We start from the raw sequence: 25,281 nt of genomic DNA on the forward strand, positions 1-25,281 counted from the left end.
TAAAAATATGCAAGCCACTTATACCCTTAATGGGACTGCACTAGGCAAATCCATAATGGAGAAGGACCTTGGAGTCATTGTAGATAATAAACTTGGCTGTAGCAAGCAATGCCAGGCAGCAGCTGCAAGGGCAAACAAGGTTTTGAGCTGTATTAAAAGGGGAGGAGGGGGTTATTCTTCCCCTTTACAGAGCGCTGGTAAGGCCCCATCTAGAATATGCTGTTCAGTTTTGGTCTCCAGTGCTCAAACGGGACATTATTGAATTAGAGAGGGTCCAGAAAATGGCAAATAAGCTGGTAAGGGGTATGAAGAAAGACTGGCCAAGTTGGGTCTGTTTACACTGGACAAGAGGCGCTTAAGAGGTGACATGATAACTATGTATAAATATATAAGGGGATCACTAGGCAAAAGGGACCCAAGCGGGACCATAATGACCAGTGGATAATACATGTGCCAAATCAAGCGATCATTTGGCCCGTTCATTTTAGACTATTACAATTTGTGTGATCTCACCATAAATTAATCTGCCTTTTTGTTACACATATACCCATGATCATACAATGTAATAAGACTAAATATGTAAAATCTGTACTGTGATAATTTCAGTGTAATTATTCCATTAATCCAGCCTCACCAAGAAATTAATACTCTTACCTGCCCAGTATTTCTTAGCATTTCCACAGCTTGCTTATGTGTAGCTCCTTCCAAACTTGTCCCATTGACAGAAAGCACACGGTCCCCTTTGATAAGGAGGCAAAAGTTATAATTATAAAAACATGTTGTTCTAACAACTATTTAACATTATAATCAAATGATGCAGTGGGGAAATGCCAGGCATTGTTGCCTAGGGTGATGCTCAAGTTTGATCGCAACCTGCAAGGAATGTGCCACTGGCAGTAGCAGAAACTTCTGTGTGCACCTCAGTGGGAGCAAAGGAGGAGTGTACTTACCCAGTGTGATCCGCACCCAACCCAAACCCGCAATGATCAGCCCAAATTTGAACCCAATTTGAACAACACATCATTATTTAAAACTAACCATGGCCAATGTAATGCTAATCCCTAGCATTTGTGGTGAATATTATATCCCATGATGCATTGTAGTGATTCCCTACCAGGATGGACACAGCTGAAAGGTAAGGGGAAATTAGGTCTGTATCTAGTCAGGCCTCTCAAATTAGGGGTATTTCACTTTCAGGTTAACTTTAATTATGTTATAGAATGGTCTATTCTTAGCAACTTTTACAACTTTACAAAAATGTTTTAATTTTTTTTGCAGTTTATTTGTTCCTCTTTCAAATGGGGATCACTAACCCCAGCAGTAAAAAACTATTTCTTTGTAAGGCTACAATTTTATTTCTATTGCTACTTTATGTTACCTATCTCTCTATTCAGGCCCTTGTCTATTTATATTCCTGTCTCTCTTTCAAATTACTGCCTGGTTGCTAAGTTAAACTGGACCCTAGCAACTAAATTTCCAAACTAGAGAGCCGCTGAACAAAAAACTAAAAAATTCAAAAACACAATTAAAAGTAATAAAAATTGAAGACCAATTGCAAACTGTCTCAGAATAGCACGCTCTGCATCATACTAAAAGGTGAACAACCCATTTTACTTAAAAATAACGGTACAACATGAGTTGTTTCCATGCATATTCTGCCTGTACATTGCGGTGACTTTACAAGGTGACTGTATTCAGTAACATTAAGTTTTGAAGTTTGCCTGCTATTAAATGGGTGGCTTGAAAGCCTTTTCCATCATCATCATGGGGCCCCCTTCTTTTACTGAAAAAGTACAAATCCAGATGAAAGACAATAGAACAGCTGAAGAGCCACAACAGGCTAAGAATTCATAGGTACATGTGAAAATTGAAGCCTACCCTTCTGGATTCTCCCATCAGACTCAGCAGCTCCTTTTGGGATAACAGCTTTCACATATATTCCACCGTGTTTCACACTTGTATTTACACCACCCTGAAAGAGAAAAGCATTCATTGTTAATTATAAATGACCTACATTTATCATTTAATTATTTCTAATAATATGAAATAACCTTAAATTCTTGAGAGCATTAAGGAAGCTTAAAATGCTTAAAGGCTACTTTATAGGGGAAATATAAGGAGCCAGTAGATAAAGCAACTCAGGAAAGAACATAAGGAAATGATCTAAAGTTTATTTAGTAAACACATAAATGCAAGCTGCATAGAAACACAAGTTTAAAACATTCTTTATAAGCCAAAGGGCAATAGGAAATTTCTGCCAGTAAATGAACTGCCTCATTGAATTCCCTATTCAAATGTATTTTAGATTTAGTAAATGTTAACTTAAACTGGTTGGGTAAATTCCCTGCTTTACTCATAAATAAACTGGCAAACCATGGTTAAAACACAGTAGTTTCAAGTCTTTCTGTACAGTCTTCTGACCTTTGTTCTACATTCTGATACACTATGGCCGTATTTTTCTATGATGGTGTGGAAGTACCAGGAAAACTGACACTGTCCAAACAAATTCTCATGCACCTCCCTTTGATGTCTCTTTTTCTAACGTATCCCCCCGTCTATCACATTTTGCCAAAACTTGAATAACAAGGTTATGACATGCTAGCAATAGACATTTATATAAAACGTCATAAGTGTTGATTAATGGTAATTATGTTTATACTATATATTTTTTTTTTTGCATTGTTGTTAAAAGGCCTGGCATCAAAATGGAAATTGATATATATTGTATATTAATACATTAACCAAAATGTCTACATATAGAACACCTTGTTCTATATGTGTGAAAAGTAGATGGCGTTCTTTATTTGTGTAATCCTTATTTTAAATTTTACTAGACAAAAATGTATTTTAAGAATCCATATACATAACAATTAAGTCATTTGGTACCCTCTACTGACATTCAGGGCTGAATTGCCTGATATGGAGATAGAAACAATAGGGATTTCTACCTATCTGACGATTCAGCCCTTAATGCAGCTTTTGTTCGGGCGCCCTCAACGGCGTCTGATCAAAATCTTTTGTCGCACCTGATCGAAGAGACGACTGATATCCAAGACCAGGTTTTTTTTATGTGCTCTAATGGAAAAAACCATGTCATTCAGAATGCAAAGGACATTTTTATAACTGTTTATCCTTCCCTGCTCTTTTACCTGCCTCGTGCCTTTGCAATGTCACGAGTTCTTAACTATGAATATAACCATATTAAGAAAATAGGCTTCTTGGAATAAAAACGCCAGCCGTGTATCTAAGATGAGTGTATACAGTATGTATAGTAAATAAACATCAGCATTAGCAACACTGTGCTGCTTAAGGATCAAAAAGAAAATTACATTTTAAATAATTAAGCATTTGCCTTAATGGCATACTGGACTTACAAAGCAGATCAGTGACAGACCTCGGCGCCAGGTGCTACCTGTCACTGATCTGTGTGCTTTAAACTTAGTTCCTTACTTTCAGAAGTTTTAAGAGAATTAACAGGCAGACAGGGGTGTATTGTTCCACCACATTTATGACAGATGGCAGTGACAAAAATATTCCCACTCAATTATTTTTCTTTGCAAAATAAAACTAAAATTATATTGGTTATCTTATTGACGCAGTAATTTATATCTAATAAAAGCAGTAATGACAGGCAGATTTCAGTTAGAAAACCATACAATGCAAGTATCCACCTGTAACCTGTCATTGGGTTTAGGGCTGTCTGTCTGTTTCTATTCTATACACTGCTGTTTCTGACTCAGTAGCCAATCGATTATCAGGCCAATGAAGGATTATGCAAGGCATTGGGAGTCTTTGCTGGTGCTGAGAACTGGCTTCTGCAACAGTGCTTCAAGAGTCAGAACCAATAGTGTAGAAGGGACAAACAAATACTATTTCAATTACAAACAACTTTAAATAAACTTTTTTAAATGTAATTCATGTGTCCTGGATAGCCCATGGCACACAGGGTATGGGTGGAGAAACACACGTGTGTCTATGCAGCCTGCCATTTAAATAAATTCAATCTGTCCAACACAATTGCAGTGGCTGGTGGATTTAAACTTGCATATTATGTTTAAACAACTGAAATCTGGCTGTCACCATTGCTACTTCCATTGGATAACCATTACTGCTTCCATAAGATAGATAACCAATATCATCACAGTGAATGAGAGGTTCCTCTCAAATGCATTAAGGAGAAAAAAACAAAGAAGAAAACATCTAAAAACCTTGTCAAACAGTACCGTGACACTTATCCCCAAGCTGTCATCTTTCTTTGCCAGAACTACCGTAAACGCATCTCCAGGTTTCAATGGTGTCGGAGAAAGCTTAGTGCAATTCACTTTCTGTGCTGCCCTCTCAAAAGTGGATTCCTTTGCAGAAAACACAAGAAAAGCTCCATTATGTTTACAAGGGTTTGTGCTGAAGTGTACCAAGCTGGCCAAGACAGCACAATGAACAACAGTGGGAATATGAGGTTTAAAAAAAATAAATACATTTTTTTTGCATGGAAAGAGACTTTCCACTTATTCAAAAGTGAAAGTTTAACTGCTGAAAACACTTGTGGCCTGTGCTCAGTTTGAGCACAGAGTAAATGTAGCCATACATGGGCAGATTTAAGCAAATTTGGGTCCTTCAGACCGATTTGGCAGCTTATCTGCCATGTATGAGGCCTCTGACATGCCTTCCCAACTGATATCTGGACAAAAATCATCAAGATGTTGATCAGGATCTTGCTTCAACTTTTCATATCCCTTTCAACCATTTTGGTAAGGCATGGAGAACAATCTGGCACACATATTGGTGAATTTGGTCGAAGGTGGATTTAGAAGTCCATGTACCTGGTACTTGGCAGTAGCGTCTCAGATCACAGTTTGTCACAGCTAAGTTGTCAGCATTTTCTGAATGATTAAGCCAACTGTGCACTTTAAATAAGTGACAGGCTGCATAGCAGGCAGATCTATTTAACCAAATAACAAGCTGCACCACTCATTGGGGCACTTACATTAGATTCTGCCACAGCACAAACAGCATTTTGTAGGTGGCAGAGTATATACCAGTTTAAATAACACAATAAACCACACCACAGTGTAAATGTACATTATTTGGCCAGGACTACTATTCTGTTGAACAGGGAGGCATTTTCAGTTCCATAATTTATACCAGTTTTCAGTTAACAAAGGCAAGTAGAATGCAAACTTCTGTGACAAATGATTCTGAATATGTAATATTTTAAATATGAAAAATAAACCAAACCTTCTTGGTTGTCCTTCGCTCCTGGCTGCTTGAATAGGTTTCTTCATCCATGTCAGAATCTCCTCTGTCAGAGTCTATTGGTTCTGCCAAACCCGTCCTTCTTCCTTTTCCTTTGCTGCTATCCCCTTGTGTTCTCTTTCTGTCTCCAGCCCTAGTACTGTCCAGTGAAGGGTACTTGGCAGTATGTGCTGATTGCTTTGCAATGTGCTCTTTGGCAGAGTTAGTTGGACTTTTAATTTGGCTATTTGATAAGCTTGCACTTTCTGTCCGTGAATCTTGGGAGCTTAAACTTCCTTCACGTTTGCCTACTGACATCCCAGATGAGCTGCCAGATATAAGCCTCTGGTGTCCTCGTAACCTACTCTGCTCCTCTGAGGAGGAATCTGCCTCAATGTCTTGAGGAGGAAATGCTCGCTGTGATTGACTACTGGAATGAGTAGATTGACTATCTGCAGAGCAAAAGATATCAGACATATAAATACATGTGAATAGCAATTTTCTAAAACACAGATCCACCCTCATAACTGTGCACGTACAATAATAAGAATGGTTCAGTGATCATTTATAAGGATAACTTCATGTACAAATTATAAAAGCAGGGGAATTCACAGACACCAAATGTTTACCTTTGATAAATTTTTCTTTTGGTTGAGACACAAGAATGGAGACATCTTCTGGACAGCCTTGAAGAATATCTAAAGCGGATTGGTGGCTGACGCCTTCTAGGCTAATGTTGTTTATTGATATTAAACGGTCCCCTGGACAAAATGAAAAAACAGAATGAAACAGTTCTCTGAAAAATAAATAATGTAAACATGATATTAAGTACATTATAAATATCAAGTAACCCTGTGTGCACAGATTTGGCATATCCCTTGGGGCATAAGGAAGGCTATGCCGTTACATTAAATGGTTCTTCACAACAACCGGGGAAGGAGGACAATGAAGTTTATCAAATTATACTTCCCTATTGTATTAAAATGTTGCTTATTTGTAAACCTGAGACACAGGCAGCAAATGGGCGATAAATGGCTTATTATCTATCTTTAAAGGAGAAGGAAAGTAATTTTGGCATTTTACTGCCACAATATTTATTCTGGAGAAACTTTATCACACCTGAGTTAAGAGCCCTAGAAACTTTCTCTGATTGCAGCTGCCATTTTAGCTTGGTGTTCATAGCTTCCTATTTGCAGTTTAGCCATTATAACTCAGATCACACATTCCTAAGGGTGGAGGGAGTGAGTTTTACGAATTTTTATGGGAGCGGGGAGCAGGAGAGGGGAGAGCTGCTCAGACTCTGGCCTTGGGAATGAAGGATTTTTCTGAGAGAGTAAGTCAGATACCCTAAGAACATGTTTACAAAAAAGAGACAATAAATCCTGTGTTTCTTTTGACAGAAGACTCAGTGCATCTTTTCTGTGAGTGCTTATGGCTGTATTTACATAGACCTTTCTGATAAAGCTTAACGTATATACTCGAGTATAAGCCGATCCGAGTATAAGCTGAGGTACCTAATTTTACCCAAGAAAACTGGAAAAACATATTGACTCAAGTATAAGCCTAGGGTGGGAAATGCAGCAGCTACTGCTAACAGCTACTGTGCGATCCCTTGTGTGCGCCAGGGCACATTGGATTAGATGCAACAATTTATCACTGCGTGTACTGTTTACATACAGAAAGCATTTTTTTTAACGTGCAACCTTATGCAAATAATTACGTGCAGCCTTGCATGCAACTCACTTGCCCCCCCCCCCCCCGAGGATGCACGTATATATGCCACATATAAAACTGTGCAAACCCTGTAAATAATTGACAAGGTATAGTGAGTACAAGCTAAATGCATATAAAAAGATACTGAAATGGCCAGGGTATTACAGCATACCAATCTGCTGGAATAAGTGAATCATGCTTACCTCCCCAGTGGACGTAAGTTCCTAGGGGGCTTCTTCTCCCTCCCCAGTGCTTCTCCTCCCTCCCCAGTGCTTCTTCTCGCCCCCCCTGCTTCTTCTCCCCCCCCGTGCTTCTCCTCCCTCCCGCCCTGCTTCTTCTCCCCCCCGTGCTTCTTCTCGCCCCCCCGTGCTTCTTCTACCCCCCCCCCGTGCTGTGTCTACCCCCCTAGCATGAGTCCGTGCAGGGTGCGAGCAGCGAACGTATGGGGATGCGCAACGAGTTCCATCTTCACCGTATATACACGAGTATAAGCCGAGGTTGACTTTTACAGCACATTTTTGGTGCTCAAAAACTCGGCTTATACTCGAGTACTTAGTTTTTACCTTTTTCTCCTTTAACATAGGTAATCTGAATCCCATAAATGAATGAGGAGGTAGAGAAGTAACCTCAAAACATTCGTCCAATATTAATTTAGAAAAATAAATTAAACTGCAGTTTTGTAGGTTGACAATCCAATTAAAAAAAGTAACTGTAAAAGTGGACATAGTAGAGCAACTGAAAGTGCGGGGACACCAAGGAATGAGCTTCTTAACATTACAAGGTTTCACACTATTATCTCAGGGATACCTGTTTTGAAATCAAGCCACACTATCTACTTTGTGCAAGTAATCTATTTCTCTTCTGTTTTAGCAGAGGAAATTCTCAGTATTTTCTAATGCAGGGAATTTTCTGGTGTTTAGTAGCCATGACAAGTAGCTGCTACCAAGTAGCTCCATGTGAGTTTTGCACCACCCATAAGACCAAACTTTTTAATAGAAACTTCTAATTAGCAGATCTATTTAGTCACCTCTATTTTGAATGTTAAAAAGATATTAAAGGCAGGTGTTATGATATACTGAGAATTATGAAACAACCATACCTGGTTTCAAGCGACCATCAAGATCTGCGGGTCCCCCGGGTGTAATAGAGCTGATAAATATCCCAAGATCTAACTTTCCAGATGTATCACCACCAACAATCTGAAATCCTAAGAAAAAAAAACAAAAAAAACAATAGTAAGACAGCATATTTATTTAGTTTGCTAAAGTCCTCTATACTGTACAAATCACTTTATGAAATAAAAAAGCCCCTGTTGCCTTTACTTTCTTTGTTAAAGACTCAACTGATTAGTATGAGCATATATAGCTACCACCAGGAAAATCTCCCTGGTTCATAGCCAGTACCTAAAATGTTAACCCGTTGAGCATATTTGCCCTAATGCAAGTGCCAAGGCACTATCTGTTTATGCCAGCCAATGCACAATGCTGCTCACATGACTAGCAATACCATCTATGGGGCTCAAGTAGATGCTAGGAAGATCACAGTGTATACATCCAAATAAATTGGTCACTGGGGAGATTTTTTTCTGGCAATGTAAAGCATATCCAGGCAATGTGAAGTTAGTGTTTGGAAATGAAATTATACACAAACAAATCTTTAAGATTCCTAATCATCTTCCAATCCCAGAGGGCCCCAGTCCTGGGGGGCACCACCTGCTGTTTGCTGTTGGAAATGTTTTTTCTCCTTTGGAAGGAGAAAAAATGTTTTTAATTTTTTTTTGGGAGTTTCAGATCATTACAGAAAATTAACAATAACAATAAGCACATCAACCCTAGACATGATCACTGCAGAAATAGTTTATAAGCAGACTGACCCTAGATATACCAGAAAGGTCACTGCAGAAAATGGATAGACTATCTCACCCACACTTGCACAAGCAGAATACGAATTCTTTTCTTTTCCAGTGCTCCCATGCTGTGTATATAGCTCTGCCTTCTTCTTACAGTTTTTTTTATTTTTTCTCAGTTATAGCTCTTGGTAACCAGAGCTGCCCCATTAGCCATAATGGATCTAACAAGACTTACCATGATCGTACTTGGGATCTTTCTTAAGCTTTACTAGAGTAATCTCTCTTTCAGATGTAGATGTAGTAGTTACAATGTTATGTGGGTTCTCTAAGGAAAGAAAGCCAGACAAATGCATACTTAAGAAATATAGTGGTAGAAATAACATAGTACAGGTATAAAAAATGCACAATTGCTATCAATCAGGTCATCTGATATTCAAAATGAATTACTGATCATTAAATCTAATTGCTGTTCATTATATCTATATGAATATTAAAGGGGCAATATACCCCCCTGTTTACCATTAGCTCAAAGAGTAGTTCTTCTACTAAACATACTATTCACCTATAGGTTTTATTAAGATATATATGTGTGTGTGTTTTTTACAGTGGCATAACAATATATGTTCCTGGGGCCACAGCAAATTCCTATAGGGCTCCCAAAGATTGGTAAGTTGACCTATTCTATTAATAGCCTTGCTAGGCCCTCTAACCACAGGGTCTGCTTCCTCTGTAGTGATGCCCCTGGTTTTTTCATTAAACTGAAAGTAAAGATTACTGAATAGGTCTTTAATTAAAAAACAACATAGGCCTAGAGCCATTTAAAGCTGGTGGAGAAGTACTCTAGGTAACTGATTAATACCATATTTTCAATTCTGAAAAAAGGAATGTATTGTTTAATTCGGGATGAAAACTGTAGGGTGGACAAGAAAAAATAAGCTTGAGAATGGTGACTGAAGCGTTAAAAATGGAACAGTGGGCTTGCAAAGCCACAGGAATGTAAACAATTAACATGAAGAACATTTATAAATCCTACAGAATCTCTGGAAATGAATGTTAAATATAGTAGTAACAGTGTTATTAACTGCAGCGTTTGACTTTCTTATCTCCATAGAGAATGGCAAACTGTATTCCATGCCCAAACACCTGCCCTCACATATCTCTCTGTATAGTGACAATATGTGTAAGTATGTTCATTTCAATTTTACATTTCAGTTGAAAAATTTCATGTAGGAAACAGTAGATTTTACAGTTTGCTAAAATCATATAAATTATTGCAAACAGGAAGAGTTCTGGGATTAGCAGGAAGCTCTGACATCACTACTATGTACAAATTGACTTTAGAACAGCATATAGAGATATGTAAACATTCCACTGGCTAAACACTGTTTATTTAATGACCTCCACATAGCTAGGTGATTAACTTTGCATTGTTATGCAACATTATGAAACATTCAGATACTGTTTCTTTTGTTAGTTCGACCGTGCATATCTGCTATGCCAGTGGAAGCACTAGGTGTCTGCTACTTAGCTACTATGGCAATAAATTCTGTAGACATACCGTTTCCTTTGAAGACAATAGGTGAAGATGTATTTGCTACACTGTGCATACTGACACCTGCAGAGCAAAACAAATGTAACCAGTATAAACACTGTAAAATTATGCATTAATACAGATTTATCAAATGTGAGGAAAAAATGTATCAGCCAAACCAGAATGTATTTCATCAGATGTTTTGTTGAACACAAAAAACAATGGGAAATTTCACAAATACTTTATCTTAAGGGGATCATGAGGGGGTCATCATGATTTTTATGGTGAACTTTTTATCTCTAAATTACACTGTTTACATAGCAAATAATTCACTCTATCATTTAAAATTTTATTCTTGAACCAAGAAATGTATTTTTTTTAGTTGTAATATTGGTGTGTAGGCAGCCATCTCAGTGCATTGTGCCTCGGGCAGGTTAAAGGATTTTGATCAGGAGCCGTTTGGGAGGCGCCCGAGCAAAATCTACATTTAGGGCTGAATCGGCAGGTGGAGGTAGAATTTCTATAGTTTCTGACAATTCCTCACTTTATGTACAGGTGTTTAGTAATGGCTCACATTAGGTATGCAAGCTACATACAAAGGAGGCAAAATCAAGCAAGAGGTGAAAATGCCACTGAACACATATATAGCCTTCTTGTTCTTCATTGCATCCTCTAAAGGACTCTAAAAGGTGAGGGAACAAAATAACATAAGAAGTGAGACTTTAGTGCATTGAACGTGCCCTACTTTAGGTCTGTAAACCCTGTTATAAAAAATGTCAGGAAGCACTAATTAAACATGCATAGACAGAGGGTTTATGGCAGGAAGGGAGTAAACATAATATATATTATTACCAGAAAATTATCTTCTTACTACAGGTAGCAATGATGACTAAAACTTATATATGCTGGAAAGTAGATACTACTTTTTTTCTCCTTTGGATAATCCCTTTAACACAGCCCTTAAACGAGCCTTGCAGACAGATAATCCAGCCTTCACAAAAAAATATTTAAACATTTCTGACTTTCTGGTTTTGAATGATTTTTTATCATTTTCAGTCTGTCACTGTACTTACTATTTAAATAAAGGGTTACTATTATGAAAAAAATGGGATTTGTGACTGAAAACAGGGTGAATGTAAAATGTTTACAATTGTACTTTTTATAGTCATTTTTGTGCTTGCCAAGAAGTGTAATGAAATAGGTAATCCTCTTTCCCTTAATCTCACAAAGCAGCAGTTATGTTTTATGAACAAGACTCTGCTTCTATTATTATAGGCAGGCATAAACAGGCAGATACTGCCTTGGCCACTGCTGACCTATTAGTCTGTGTATAGGCCCAACGCAATGCCCTCTCCTTCAGTGGAACTCAGATAAACAAGCGGCTCTTGCCATGTATGGTCAGCTATACACAATTCAGACCACAATATTCAGAGAAGGCTACTGTTTATAAACAGTGTGCCTGCATAATACCAATACTTTAACAGAAAAAAAATAATAAACTGAAATCTGGACAATAGCTTGATTTAAAGGACAAGATAGGCCATACTGGATTTTTTTTGTGGCTCTTTTGTGACTCACTGTTATAAAGAGAATTCTAGTCTTAAAGGATAACAAACATTCTCCCCACCTCCAAAAACATGAAAAGACAGATAAAAATTAAACTGTTTTGCTTTACTATTAGCTTCCATCTTAATAAAGACTTTATCTAGAAAAAAATTGCAGATTTTGAGTTCCTTTAAAAGGGACCTTTTAATGCTTTAACACTATTTTGCTTAAATAATCAAGCTATGAATTTAAACATTAACAGCTGCATAACTACAGATATTCACGTTGGGAATTCGGAACAAGTTTAGATCAGATGCTGACCTACAACATAGGCATGACCACTATCATCCATAGAAGATGAATCAGACTCTGGCTTCCGCACATCAAGGCTCCTGTGAACGTTGCTGAAGCTTCTGGAGATACACAAAGCAAGTATCAGATCAGAAGGGTTGGTTTCAATTACATGCTCACATTTTAAAAAGAGATATGATGGAGTCTCTGGTTTCTAGTAAGACATTCTCCTACATTTATATGATTATAAAAAAAATAATACACATACATAATTTGTTTTCCAGCACCCGACCTGGCCCACTGAGCTGCGTTCCTTTATATATCCGCGCCCACCCCCTCTCTGATGTCAAAGAGGGGCCGGGGCCCGCGTGTAAAGAGGGGCACAGTTAGGTCACTGGCAGGGAAGGGCGGCAGAACGAGCTCGGCCCGTCCCCGACCCACATATTTGCTGTGCGTGTTCTATGTTCTACAGTTCTATGTACATGTACACTGTATACTTCAAAAGGACTAAATGGAGAAAAAAGTAACAGAGCATCTAAACTTCATTTGTTTGTTGCCACCTGCTGCCTTCACATTACATTAATAAAACAATGGCCTCAATGCCTCAAAATAAATTAAACATTACTCGACCATTCACTACAGGAGTAGTTATAGAATTTGGGGAAAGACTTCACTGTATATTTAAAGATAGTGGAGATCAGCAGAAGACACCTGACTGTAACACAGATATACACAGGCCACAACAACTTACTTGTTTAACCTTCCATATCCAGTTACTGATTCTGCATCAGACATGGCCATTTGATGTAATGACGCTTGGCTCATCAGCCCTTCAAAGCTGTATGGGGGATTGTCCATTCTGGCATTAAGCAACCTCTGCTGAGGTGAGTAAGCAACCTGACTAAGGTCATGATATGATTTGCTTATGATTCTTGGCCTGTCCTCCCATGGATTCTTTGTCTTCCTGTCTCTTGTTCCATTGGCAAGGTGGGTTTGAAGGGCAGATAGGTCAGAGCATGAAAGTCTTTTTAAAAGATCAGGCTGAATGGACATAGGTCTTACTGCAGCCTTATTTAATGTGCTGCTTGCCAAGCTGGTAGTGCTGATGGCTCGACCCATATTGAATCCTCGAACAGATTCTGCCTGGAAGTTTTGACTTCTCATAGAAGCTATTTCTGCAAGGTAAAACATTGCTTGTTACATCTCATACATGTATTTTTAATTTTTATAGGTTTGGTTTTTTTTTTTCAATTAAACAAGAGAAAATGCCTGGTCTTGCAAGTTCATAACATTAGGAAAAGCAATGAAGTATAAATAGGTACATTTTCAAAGGAAAAAAACCTTACATACTTGTATAAAGTTCCACTTTAGTTAATTTTTATAACACTTTATATATGGGCTTACATAAAGTATAACAATGACTTTATACAAAAGTATTAAAGGCCAGACAATACAAAACAAACAAGAAAAAAGAAAGTAACAGTATGCAGTTTACTTAACTGAACAAATTAAAGGTCTCTCTTTCTCTTAGTTGGGTGAATATCAAAGACCCAGTATTGATTGATATTCAAAGTTTTATTAAAATGTATTAATGTATTAATAATTAAGGTTATGGGGAGGTGGTGGGACAACGGTCTCCAATTTATACACTTCATATTTTTATGATGTGGTCATTACTGCGATATTTATGTTTTACCTCACATCACATTTTGCAGTATATTTGTGAATGCTTCAAGAAATTCCCTATGCTCAGGAAAGCTTCAAACTATGTCAACACGTTTTACAGTAGTTTAAAGTAAAGGTGCACATAAACAGTGATATTTCCCTTTGGAGTGTAAAAAAAATACACACTAAACATTAAAAAAGCAGAATCAGTGATTATTTGAATGTCACAACCCAGTATCCTTTGTTGCTACTGGGCAAGGTAGTGTTGGGGTTGCAGTTGATTGCAAGTACAAACATTTTATGCTTTTAAAAAATGGGGACAATATAATCTCAGTAATCTGTGATCAAATAAGTTACCAAAACAGATACCACACAAAGCAGATATACAAATAAATTCCAAGATGAGTAAGGGCTCTGGCACACGGGGAGATTAGTCGCCCGCAACAAATCCCCCTTGTCACGGGGGACTAATCTCCCCGAACTACCATCCCACTGGTCAGTGGGATGGTAGTTCAGGGAGATTAGTCCCCCGTGACAAGGGAGATTTATCACGGGCGACTAATCTCGCCGTGTGCCAGAGCCCTAAAAGGGCGAGGCAGAGTAAATTTTTATACAAAAATATCTCTCCAAACAAGTGTGGCATGAGGTGTTATTGGCTTTAGATCCGATAATGATCTATATCTTAACTTACCAATCTCCTTACTTTCCTGACTGCTCTGTCTGGCCCTCATTTGCAGCTGGAACTTGTGCTGAGAAGAGCAGAGTTGTAGGAGGTATTGGCAAGTCTTGTTGCTCTCTGTTTGGAACACATGCTTGATGCTGTCTGATGTGTTCTGCAAGCTAATTTTTTTCTTCTGCAGACCAAGAAAGACAATATTTCATAAACAATACACAATGGCAGCCCTAGCATACACACTCAATAAAGTGAATTGACTGACTTATGATATCATTAATATGCAGTTTCAAATGTTTCTTAAAGGCATGTGCCCATCACTCAATTAGCCGTTTTTAAGAGCACTGGCACATAGTGGTTCTGGATATATTGTGCCCCAGGTGGTTAATAGCATGGTAGGCAGGCAACAAAACTCTTGGAATGGTTACCTAAATCTATGCATCATAAGTGGCCACTGTTTTATTGTTATGCCCACATACATTCATTTACTATGAATTTTAAGAGTAAACTAGTAGTGTAGTAGCACTTGTCATTTTGAGTTTATACCCAAAAACTTCAATGTTATTGTTGATTATACAATAGTGAACTTATATGAAAGTATGTGAATGCAACACTCCAGACATATTTTAACATAGGTTGTATCCACTAAGCTCTAAAAACCAACAGGCCTTTGAAACAAAATATATTACTTGACTGAAGGTGTGCCCATAGGTGTACCCCCTTCTGAATACAATGTACAATAAGGGAGTTTTCCAGTGATCTGTTATGGATTAATAGACTATCCAATGTTATATATATACAAATACGGGACCTGTCCAGACCATCCAATGGAATATCTTATTTGGGATCAGGTACTTGGTACTATTTTATTATTACAGAGAAAAAGGAAATAATTAAAAAAAATCTATTTGATTAAAATAGAGTCTATGGGAGATGGCCTTCCTGTAACTCAGGGCTTTATAGATAATGGGTTTCAGGATAACGGATCCCATACCTGGTCCATGACATAGTCACCCTGAAACAGGAGCAATGCAAAGAAAGCAATAAACCACTGATTTCAGTTAACTCTACATTTTTCTTATTTATACCATCCCATCATAGAATATATGCATATGTTCTTGCAGGGATGGCCAACTTCTGTAATGTTTATGGGTCAGCTCAGCAAAAATGCCTTTTATAGAAGTTATTTAAATGCTCCAACCAAGCAGTTTGGCAGGCTCCCAATACATACTGCTGGATTACAGAGGTGGAATCATGCAGTTGAATTTATTTGTTTTTATTACAAAAGATTTACGTTGAAGGAGATGCCCAACTGTTTATTGCATAATTAAAGAAAATGTAATTCAAAGCAAATCCTTTTCTATTCTCTGCTGGTTCTGACTTTTAAAACAATATAGCAAAAGCCAGCTGAAGGAGTACAGACTTCTGCTTCAGAACTAAAGAAAAGAAAAGAATAAACAACTGCTATTACATTTGCAAATACATTTAAAATGCAGAGAATTTGTAATTAATGTAAATGTGAAAGTTTCTTAGTATTACATTTTTTTTATTATGCAAAACCAGTTTTTGTTGCACAGTCCCTTTAAATAATGGTTTATAAATAACCCGTTGCTTTGCTGGTATATTTATACTGTTGCAGTCCATAACAAAATTATTTATTATATATTAGTGAATAAAAACATAGTTTCTGAAATTGGAATTATTGGCAGTAACAAAAGAATAGTCCCATACTAATTAGAATTATTGCTTTCAGTAGACTTAAAGGGGACCTGTCACCCTAAGAAATAACTCCAAATTATTTTCTATATTGTTAGTTGATCAAAATAAACTTTACTTACTCTGTATAAATAATATAAATCTTGTTTCCTTCTGTCTTAGAATTAATTAATCAAAGCAAGCAGGCAGGCACCATTTTGTGGACACTGTTATGAAGGCAAGCTTTGTATCACCCCAAAATCTTGTCTATGTGCCAGAATGGGGGGCCAGATGCCCATGCCCATGCACTGGCTACACAATTAGATGTTGAGGAGGGAGGGGAAAAGTGAGATGTGCAGTGACATCTAGGTAGTGCGGAAAGCTAAAGTTACTGTCCGCCCCATTAATTAATATAAAAATTAATTTGGGTTTCATGTTTAATTTGAAAAGGACTTATTATACAGCTTTTTATGTCTGGGTGACAGGTCCACTTTAAAGTATGGTGATCCAAATTATGTTAAGATCTAGAAAACCCCAGGCCTTGTGGACCTGTCACCCAGACATAAAAAGCTGTATAATAAAAGTCCTTTTCAAATTAAACAAGAAACCCAAATTAATTTCTATATTAACACATCCAAACCCATTATAAAGGCATTTAAAAATCCCAGCTGTCAATCATATATTGCCTGCCCCGCCTCTATGCCTTAGGCATAGAGGCGGGGCAGACAAGTACTTTAACTTTCAGTTCAGCTCTCACTTTCCCCCCCCCTCACCATCTAATTGTATAGCCAGTGCATGGGCCTGGGCATCTGGTCCTCCATTCTGGCACATACACAAGATTTTGGGGTGATACAAAGCTTGCCTTACTAAAAGTGTCCACAAAATGGCACCTGCCTATTTGATGTGATTGTGTAATTCCAGGAGTGACGGAAACCAGATTTATATTACTTACATAGTGTAAGTGAAGTATATTTTACTTAACAAACACAATAGAAAATAATTTCAAATAACTTTTTTTAGGATGACAGGTCCTCTTTAAGCATTGCATATAATAGATACCAAACCTGTAAAAAAATTTTATGTGCAGAGATTATGGTTATTTATCTTGTTTTTTTTTAGCATACATACACTAAAAGAGATCTTCTTTGTTTCTCTCCATGGGAATCGAAGCACTGGTGTCCTCGTACCATTGTGAACTTCAAAGATAAGCACTCCCTTTGGGCATACCCCCAGAAGGATTCCAGTCTGCGACTTCTTCTCTGGCTGCACTCTATGAAAATGCACTCCATACTCTGGAAGTTTTTGACACACCTGCCAGATAAGAAGATTGTAATAAAATCCATAAAGCAGAAAATAAAAAAGAAAGTATCCCTGTTGCTTTTAACTTGTCTAATAGTGACAGACAGATGAGGATGACCTGCCTTTATTTGATTATTTGCTGTGTATTGCTGTAGTACTTTGTGCTTTTCAAATATTCTAGTACCCTACAGACCAGTGGTTTTCAAACCTTTTTGGTTCAAACTCTCTGTTTATATGCAAACATGATTAGGGCCCCCTTATCTCACAACAAGGTTACAGATATATAAAAACACTGTTGTATCAGACCGGTTTCCAGGAATATTTAGTAAAGTAAATAGGTATTCTCTCATGATGTCAACCTAACTGAAATTCAAGATGTAAAGGTCCCCATACACGGGCCGATTCTAGCTGCTGATATCGGCCCCTAAAACCGATTCAACAGCTAATTGGCCTTTGTATTCCTGCCCGACCGGCCTGCCCAACCAATATCTGGCTTGGGCAGATATCGATCGGGAAGGTAAAAAAATCTAGTCGGATCGGGAACCGCATCGGCTCATTGATGCGGTCCCTGGACCGACTTTGCCTATACCTGTCCTTATAATTCGATCGCTTGGCCCCAGGGCCAAATGATCGAATTAGCCTGGATTCTCCCGATATCACCCACCCGTAGGTGATATGCTCACTTGGAGATGTCTGAAGGTGTATGGGCACCTTAAGCCTCAGTCACTGATCCACACCCCCTTTGTGGTGCCAACACCAAATCTTCTTATCAGTAAGTGCAAAATAGTTAAATTTGTAACCCTTAGCATACTAATCTTATGGTATTATAAGTTAACTTAATCAGAAGTATTTTAGGCAATGAAACAGTTTGTCAATAAATATTTAAAGCATGGAGTAACTTTTAAGTTCCTATAAAATATTGGGTACAAAAATAAGAGGTTGTAACTCAGCAATAACTAAATAGTTAAAAAGACCTACTGGCGAACACAAAATGATTATGATAATTATTTAAAAAGCATGGGACTTGCTATATGAAAATATAGAGAATGAGAAAATAATAGAAAGAGTATGTGAGTACAAGCCAAAAATCTTTGAGTTTGAAACATCATTAATCAAAATACATATAAATTTGTTGTCAAATTACCCCATTATAAATTATTATTACAGTACTTATATGAAAATACTGTGTTATAAAAAATATAGCGAAAACAAAGATAATTAATTTGCTAACTCTTAGGAATTCTAGCTCTGCCTCTTTTTCTGATGCTCCAGCATAGGTACTGTGCAGTCTGGGCAATTCTTCTTTCAGGTAAGAAAGTTCCAGTTTCTCAGTCACTCTAGCAGGCAGATAATGTTCCATTCTGAAATAGGACATACTGTGAACCTAAAAAAAAGTTATAGCAAATTTTATTATTTTTATATTAGAAACATTTTATTTAATTCCATTATATCTATAAAAGATACACAAAGGGGCAGATTCATCAAAATAGAGTTCAAATGCCGAAATAAGTCAAGTTCGGCTTAAATACGATAATTTCTGATGATCGGTAATGTAATGAAAATCGTAATAGTCACGATAATCGTATTTGTGATCCGAAAGTCACAAAAATTTTGTATCCGAGCAATCATAAACGGCAGGAAAACCTTTCTGACTTTGAACCTTCTGTGCATGTTTTTGGAAGCCTCCCATAGGACGCAATGGCACTCTGCAGCTCCAACCTGGCGCAAGGAAAGTCACAATGCCGAAGCTTGAATGAATCCAAAACTTTCGTACTCGTTGCGACAAATATGATTTTGTTGTGTAAATTTTGTCGCAAAGTACGAAAAAATTTCGCAAATTAATGAAAAAAGTTGCAGAAAATAAGTGCAGTTCTATAAATTAGAAAAAATACAATTTTTTTTTATTCTGACTCAATCGTACTTTGATAAATGTGCCCCAAAATGTCAGAAATTTAAATGAAGTAGGAATAATCATATAATTTCAGAGAAAACAAAATGGTAAATAATAAGGAAAGTACTTCCAGCTATTTATGTCTTGAGTCTCTATCAGAGCTCTAGGGAAAGGTATGGGGAGGTATATAAGGTTGAAATTTTTAATAAAGAAGCCATCAACTGAAATGCAATTCTAACCAACTTTCTAATATACTCTGCAATACACATTGCATACTTTTAGTAGCAAATTAAGAGAATTGTTTTATTGGTCCCTTTGATAGTTGGAAGATTTGGTAATTTCTAAAGTGATGTGCTCTCTCTTTTTAGTAGGTGTGGTTCTATTACAGTAACAAATCTGGGTATGAATCTAGTTATTATACCTATTATCTCTTGGAGCATTCCAGTTGTAACATTTTCAAAATATGTGGTGCAGAGTCAATATTTTCTTGACAACGGCAACAATAGTATGTATAGTATATGGATGCCCCTTTAGTACTTTATAGATGCCGAAAGGTCCAGAATGGGAGTTGTTTTTGAGAATAGAGGGATTCAGATGCTGTGGCATTCAAATATCCACTGGTCAGTCCCAAGGGAGTGATAGCAATGTTAAATTTAAACAAATGCAGTCTATATTGATAAACAGAGCTAAGTGTCTGATTTTTTTTTTTCTCCATAAGAAGTTTAACGTATCAATCTGAGATTCCAGCTTATAAGGAAGTTTTAAGAAACATTTTATTAAACTAAAAAGAATTTACCAAAAATGATTACACGCTGTATTATAACACCAAATAATATTAATCCATATCAAAGGGTATTTACCAGAACTGCTAAGACACTGTCCAGGTGAAAGACTAGTAAGGGGGTACCCCATGCGACAGGTCTGATAAAATTTATACTTGATTCAGATAACATTCTATCAGCCCTACTTTTGTGTTTTATGCAATTTAAGAAAAATGAGATAGGCGCAAGAGAGACTATGTGACATTATTATCTGAGACAGTGCTCAAGCAGGGGTGACATATATCAGCCTGTAAGGATAAGTTACATGTGTTCCCAACTGAGTGTAACTTCATTTAAGAGCAAAATTACTATTTTGTTGTTGTTTTTTAAAGAAAGTTTGGCTCTAGTGGTGCTGTAGAGTACAGCAGCAGATCAATATCATCAATATAGCTGGCCCCAGGAAGAACCAGAGGGCAGCTAGACAAGGAAGGAAAATTAAAAAGGGACCTCATTAGAATAAAGTCCTGCACCCCCCTGGATGAATCATAAATAGATTTTATTTTAATGTGTGTTTTTTAAATGTTATTACATTGTCTGTTTAGTAACTTAACTACCAAGGCTCACAGTTTGTTGACAGAAGTGTGGGACAAGTTAAAGCAAAAACTATATTTACATATCAAAACCTGGCCTCTAACAACCCATGGATAAAAGAAATTATCAACAGTACGTACTTCTGGCTGGTAGTCTCCATATTCTGCTTGAAGAGCAAGCGATGCCAGGAGCATGGCAGCCTCATCATCACAGTAAAGCTTTCCATCCAGGATGTCTTTCCGCTGCTCTAGGTAGTACTGGTGGCATGTGAGGCTATGCCTTGACAAAAAACGGTACATTTTTATGCAGGGCTAATGATCACCCACTTTAGCTTGTTAAAGGTTTGTACTATAAGAAGTACAATTCCATGGGATGCCATCCTGAATCAAGCTAAAATGTTCCCAATAAAAGCATTTTCATACACAACCACCAATCACAGACACAGACTGCACTTACTGTAGAAGGATAATGTCATCCACAAAAAACTTGACTCTGAAGTACAAAGTGAAGTCTATGGAAGATTTCCCTTTCTTCTTTGTATCCTCTTTCCAGCCATCTGGGCTTACTTTGGACAGTTTGAGGTCAAGATCGATGAAGTAAAATTCCTGGTCTGCCAAAGTAAATATACATTCATTGTCAGAGACCTGTTAAACTTTCACTTTTACAAAAGGAAATCAACTTTACTTCAACCCTTTGTGACAAAGCTGCCAAAAAGCCCTTACCTAGAAAATAAAGTGGTGGAGTATTTTCTATCCTTTTAGCCCAGATCATTATCATTTGTATAAATATGTACTGCTCATGCAATGTACCTAGCCCCTGTTATATTATTTTAATCACAAACTCAAATATTCTGTCAGGCTTAAGAAGCTGTTAATGATGGAATTTGCAAACTCCACCTAATTGATCTGTTAAGAAGGAGTATTTTTTTTTCCTGAGTGACATATGAATCATTGCTTAAATAAAGATTTAAAGGGGACCTGTCACGCTAAGTTGAGCATAATGAACTTCACTTACACTATATAAATAATATAAATCTTGTTTCCTTCAGTTTTGGAATTGCTCAATCACAGCAAGCAGGCAGTTGCCATTTTTGTGCACACTGTCACTAAGGCCAGCTTTGTATCATGCCAAAATCTAAAAAGGACTTTTATTATACAGCTTTTTATGTCTGGGTGACAGGTCCCCTTTAAATGATGCAGACAGTGATATTCAGAGAACATTTGCAATTAGTCTTCATTTTTTAATTTTGTTGTGGTTTTTAAAATATTTAGCCTTTTGTTCAGCAGCTCCCCAGCTAGAAATTTAGCATTTCAGTTATTTGGTTGCTAGGGTTAAAGTTACCCAATAAAAAAGGTAGCTGTTTGAATGAGAGACTGGAAGATGAAGATAAAAAAATAAAAAGTAACGATAACAATAAACTTGTAGCCAGAATAATCGATTTTTGGCTGCTGGGGTCAGTGATCACATTCTAAAGCTGGAAAGAGTCAGAAGAACCTAATTTTAAACCTATACAATAAGACCAATTGAAAATATATTTAGACTAGGCTATTTGTATTCTTGGTTTGTGAGTTACTCCAGTATACTATGACCTTGGGTCTTCAATCCCACTGAAAGGTACATTTTTGCCATGGCTTAGGTTTTTACCAGACTGAAACAGGTTCTCATGAAGCTATTGGATGTATTATTCACCATCCACTGTTACTTTTACTTTAAACAAGATACCCAGTGCCTTCTTGTGAAAATACTAGTAGGATAGACAGAAAAGAGTCAGGCCTAAATAGAGATGGATTAAAGAATAGATTCATGTTGAGATTTAAACAGGTGGTGTCCACATTTTATCTACTATCAGGTTCTAACAGGTTTAAGAAAAGATTATGATGGTGGTGGATGTTGCCAATGACAGGAAACCCTGATGGATATATATGCAAACTCTGGTCAGAGAGAGTACACAGCAGCATAGTACCAAAAAAGAAGCTTAAACTTTTTAAACAAAGAAATGTGCAGGAATCTCTCAACAACCTATAAGGTTCTGGGTAGTACAAATTTTTAATGTTCAGAACTGATTTGAATTCTTTAACAAACGCTAAGAATAAAGCTTTTCTTTTAATGCAGACCACCATTGTAGTTCACTTAAATTGCATTGCTAAAATGTTCCAAAAAGGGCAAGCTATAGTTCTCCAGGTGCTGCTGAATTATAGCCCTATAGATTGTAGCTGAGCAGACTAGAGGACTGCATATTGCCAGTCCTTGCAGAGAACCAGGCTTTACACACTAACAACAATATTAATAATTACCTTTTAGGATTGCCAAACCAAATAAGTGATGCTCAACCAGTCCAACATGGGCTACGACCATGTCAAAGACATCCTTACATGTAGACTTGGTGTCACAAGTCAATTCAAGCCTCTGACCACTGAGAAGGATTATGTTTAGCTTCCTACGGATCTCATCTGTCTTCCCTTTCTTGGCCTGGATATTTAAAAAATAAAATAATTATATATTAGCAAATACTTCCAATGATGTACCATTTAAGGACCAGTAATAGCAGAAGTGAAAATAATTTCCTTCAATTTACCTACAGTTCAGGCAAGTCTTTATAATATAGTATGTTTACTATCAGCTCTTTGAAATTTGTTGTAAATTACTGCCAGCGTAAAAGATATGGTACATATAGAGATTATTCACCTTTTCCCACTGGAAATAATGTAAATCGCTGGTGGAAAAATATGTGCATCTTACAAGGCAACTTTGGACAAAGCGATGTGAATATTTTTTTCCACCGGCAATTTACATTATTGCCAGTGGGAAAGCGTTTTTAGGAGATTAGTTGCTCACGGTAGACCAGATATATTGCGGGTGACTAATCTCTACGTGTGCCATAATACTATTCATTTCTTAACCCCCAAAATAGCCCTAAATAAGAATCAATGGGTATTAACAATTATGCTAGAAACATTATAGAGCCTATTTATTATACTGTGTTATATAATTGCAACAAAATACACCACACAGCACTGTCTGTTTGCCAAGTATTTCTGCATAAAAAATGGCATATTCATCAAGTTGTTTATTAATTTAAGGCAAAAAAGTTTCCACTATAAAATACCAGAGTAAAAACCAGCAGTCACTTGAAAATACTAAATAAATAAAGGCCTTTGTTTTTTTTAACAAAGCAGCTTCCACTGAAACTTTCTTGTCGTCTGACACCAGTTCTGAAGTGGTGTAAAATGATGATTTTAAAAATGGAGATTGTATGGCATAAAATAAACTTCACTTTTTTTATTTTGCTGGAGAAAGTTATTTTTTTATGCTGCTGTTCCTTTAACTGCCTGCAATCATATTTAGTCTGTCTTACCAAAATGGATGGTGGAAGGTCCAGCGTAACGCAAGGTCCTGTTGCCATCTTAATGAACTCTGGTCCAAAGAAGTTCTAAAATTCCACAAAATGGTTAGCTTTACAATATTTATGCTTTGATGATTAGATTAAAATACTTAAAAATAAGAAATGGTACGTTTGTAGTAATAGTAATTTTTTAAACAAACCATCTCACAGAAATGTAAGTCTATGGGTTTTAACTGCCAGAACTGCTTCATTTTCTACAGAAAAATGGCATTATATTTCAGATGTAAAATATTTCTATATTATTTAAAACATGCAACTAAGGACAAGTTAATTATTTGCACAGTAAGGATGTACTGATATCGGTGTCCTGTCCAGATTGCAATAGCAGCAAAATTTGAAAGACTTAGGATTGTGTTAGTGCATATTCTTTGGAAACACATCTGATTTGTTCTGGACTTGTGGCCCATTCTCTTGAGGACCATTCTCTGTTTGGAGCAGGTAGTTCAGCTGGTACACATTGATGGTAAAAAAAAATGTGCCAGCCATCCACAAACCACCCAAGCAAAGAGGCCTAGTGTACAATAATATCCATGCTATAAAGCCCAACAGGTATTCCTGCCATAAAGGATAGTAAGTTGCTTTAGGTGACAAAAGCAACTTCTACTATATTTGGTTTTAAGCTTAAGGTATGGATTTTTTAAATGAAATTATATAAGAATGTTTTTATTAATGAAAATTACCCTCAGATTTATTTGTGCAAATGAATTTTCCATGGCAATCTCTCTCAGAGGATCCCTATTAAGGTCCAACATGGAGGTTCGGGGCACATCACCGGAGTAGAGGTTTAACTGTGACTGCCTGATAGCCATTTTAGCTTGCATTTCAATCATATCTTCCTCTTGACGTTTTTGCATCTCTTGCCTGATATTTGCACCATCTGGTGGGTTTCCATAATGCTGACTGGAACTAGTAATGCATAAATTAACATACATTAATATATGCACAGAGCAGACCACTGCAATGAAAAACATTATCATACTTTTTTTTTTTTGTCCTGAGTAACTGCAACCATATGACAGTCTGTCAAAACTGGTTTCTGAGGGGCCTATACTGCAAATGATAATTACAAGATAAGGTGAAATTAGCAGAGCTGCATATATGGCCACCTTTAAATAAGAATTGACAATGGTTAATAATATTTG

At 37.0% G+C, this 25,281-nt stretch overlaps 1 protein-coding gene across 6 annotated transcripts in view; it reads right to left on the reverse strand.

The window, feature by feature from the left end:
- The window catches only part of ptpn13 (protein tyrosine phosphatase non-receptor type 13), a 129,931-nt gene that overhangs the window by 34,594 nt on the left and 70,056 nt on the right, over window positions 1-25,281 (reverse strand). For 4 of the 6 annotated variants that reach the window (XM_012955427.3, XM_012955433.3, XM_012955421.3 and 1 more), the window contains 18 exons: window positions 24,820-25,045; window positions 24,092-24,166; window positions 23,031-23,205; window positions 21,193-21,346; window positions 20,877-21,015; window positions 18,725-18,877; window positions 17,323-17,505; window positions 14,518-14,680; window positions 12,913-13,336; window positions 12,192-12,283; window positions 10,353-10,409; window positions 9,030-9,119; window positions 8,045-8,152; window positions 5,862-5,993; window positions 5,236-5,684; window positions 4,209-4,352; window positions 1,879-1,972; window positions 655-740 (listed from right to left, as the gene is read on the reverse strand). In XM_012955427.3, coding sequence (XP_012810881.2) covers window positions 655-740; window positions 1,879-1,972; window positions 4,209-4,352; window positions 5,236-5,684; window positions 5,862-5,993; window positions 8,045-8,152; window positions 9,030-9,119; window positions 10,353-10,409; window positions 12,192-12,283; window positions 12,913-13,336; window positions 14,518-14,680; window positions 17,323-17,505; window positions 18,725-18,877; window positions 20,877-21,015; window positions 21,193-21,346; window positions 23,031-23,205; window positions 24,092-24,166; window positions 24,820-25,045 — 2,944 coding nt within the window. The remainder of the gene's footprint in view (window positions 1-654; window positions 741-1,878; window positions 1,973-4,208; window positions 4,353-5,235; window positions 5,685-5,861; window positions 5,994-8,044; window positions 8,153-9,029; window positions 9,120-10,352; window positions 10,410-12,191; window positions 12,284-12,912; window positions 13,337-14,517; window positions 14,681-17,322; window positions 17,506-18,724; window positions 18,878-20,876; window positions 21,016-21,192; window positions 21,347-23,030; window positions 23,206-24,091; window positions 24,167-24,819; window positions 25,046-25,281) is intronic. The other 2 variants (XM_012955428.3, XM_012955436.3) reach the window with 1 other exon arrangement.

The sequence above is a fragment of the Xenopus tropicalis genome, chromosome 1 (assembly GCF_000004195.4).
Source record: "Xenopus tropicalis strain Nigerian chromosome 1, UCB_Xtro_10.0, whole genome shotgun sequence".
In the NCBI taxonomy this organism is placed as follows: domain Eukaryota; kingdom Metazoa; phylum Chordata; class Amphibia; order Anura; family Pipidae; genus Xenopus; species Xenopus tropicalis.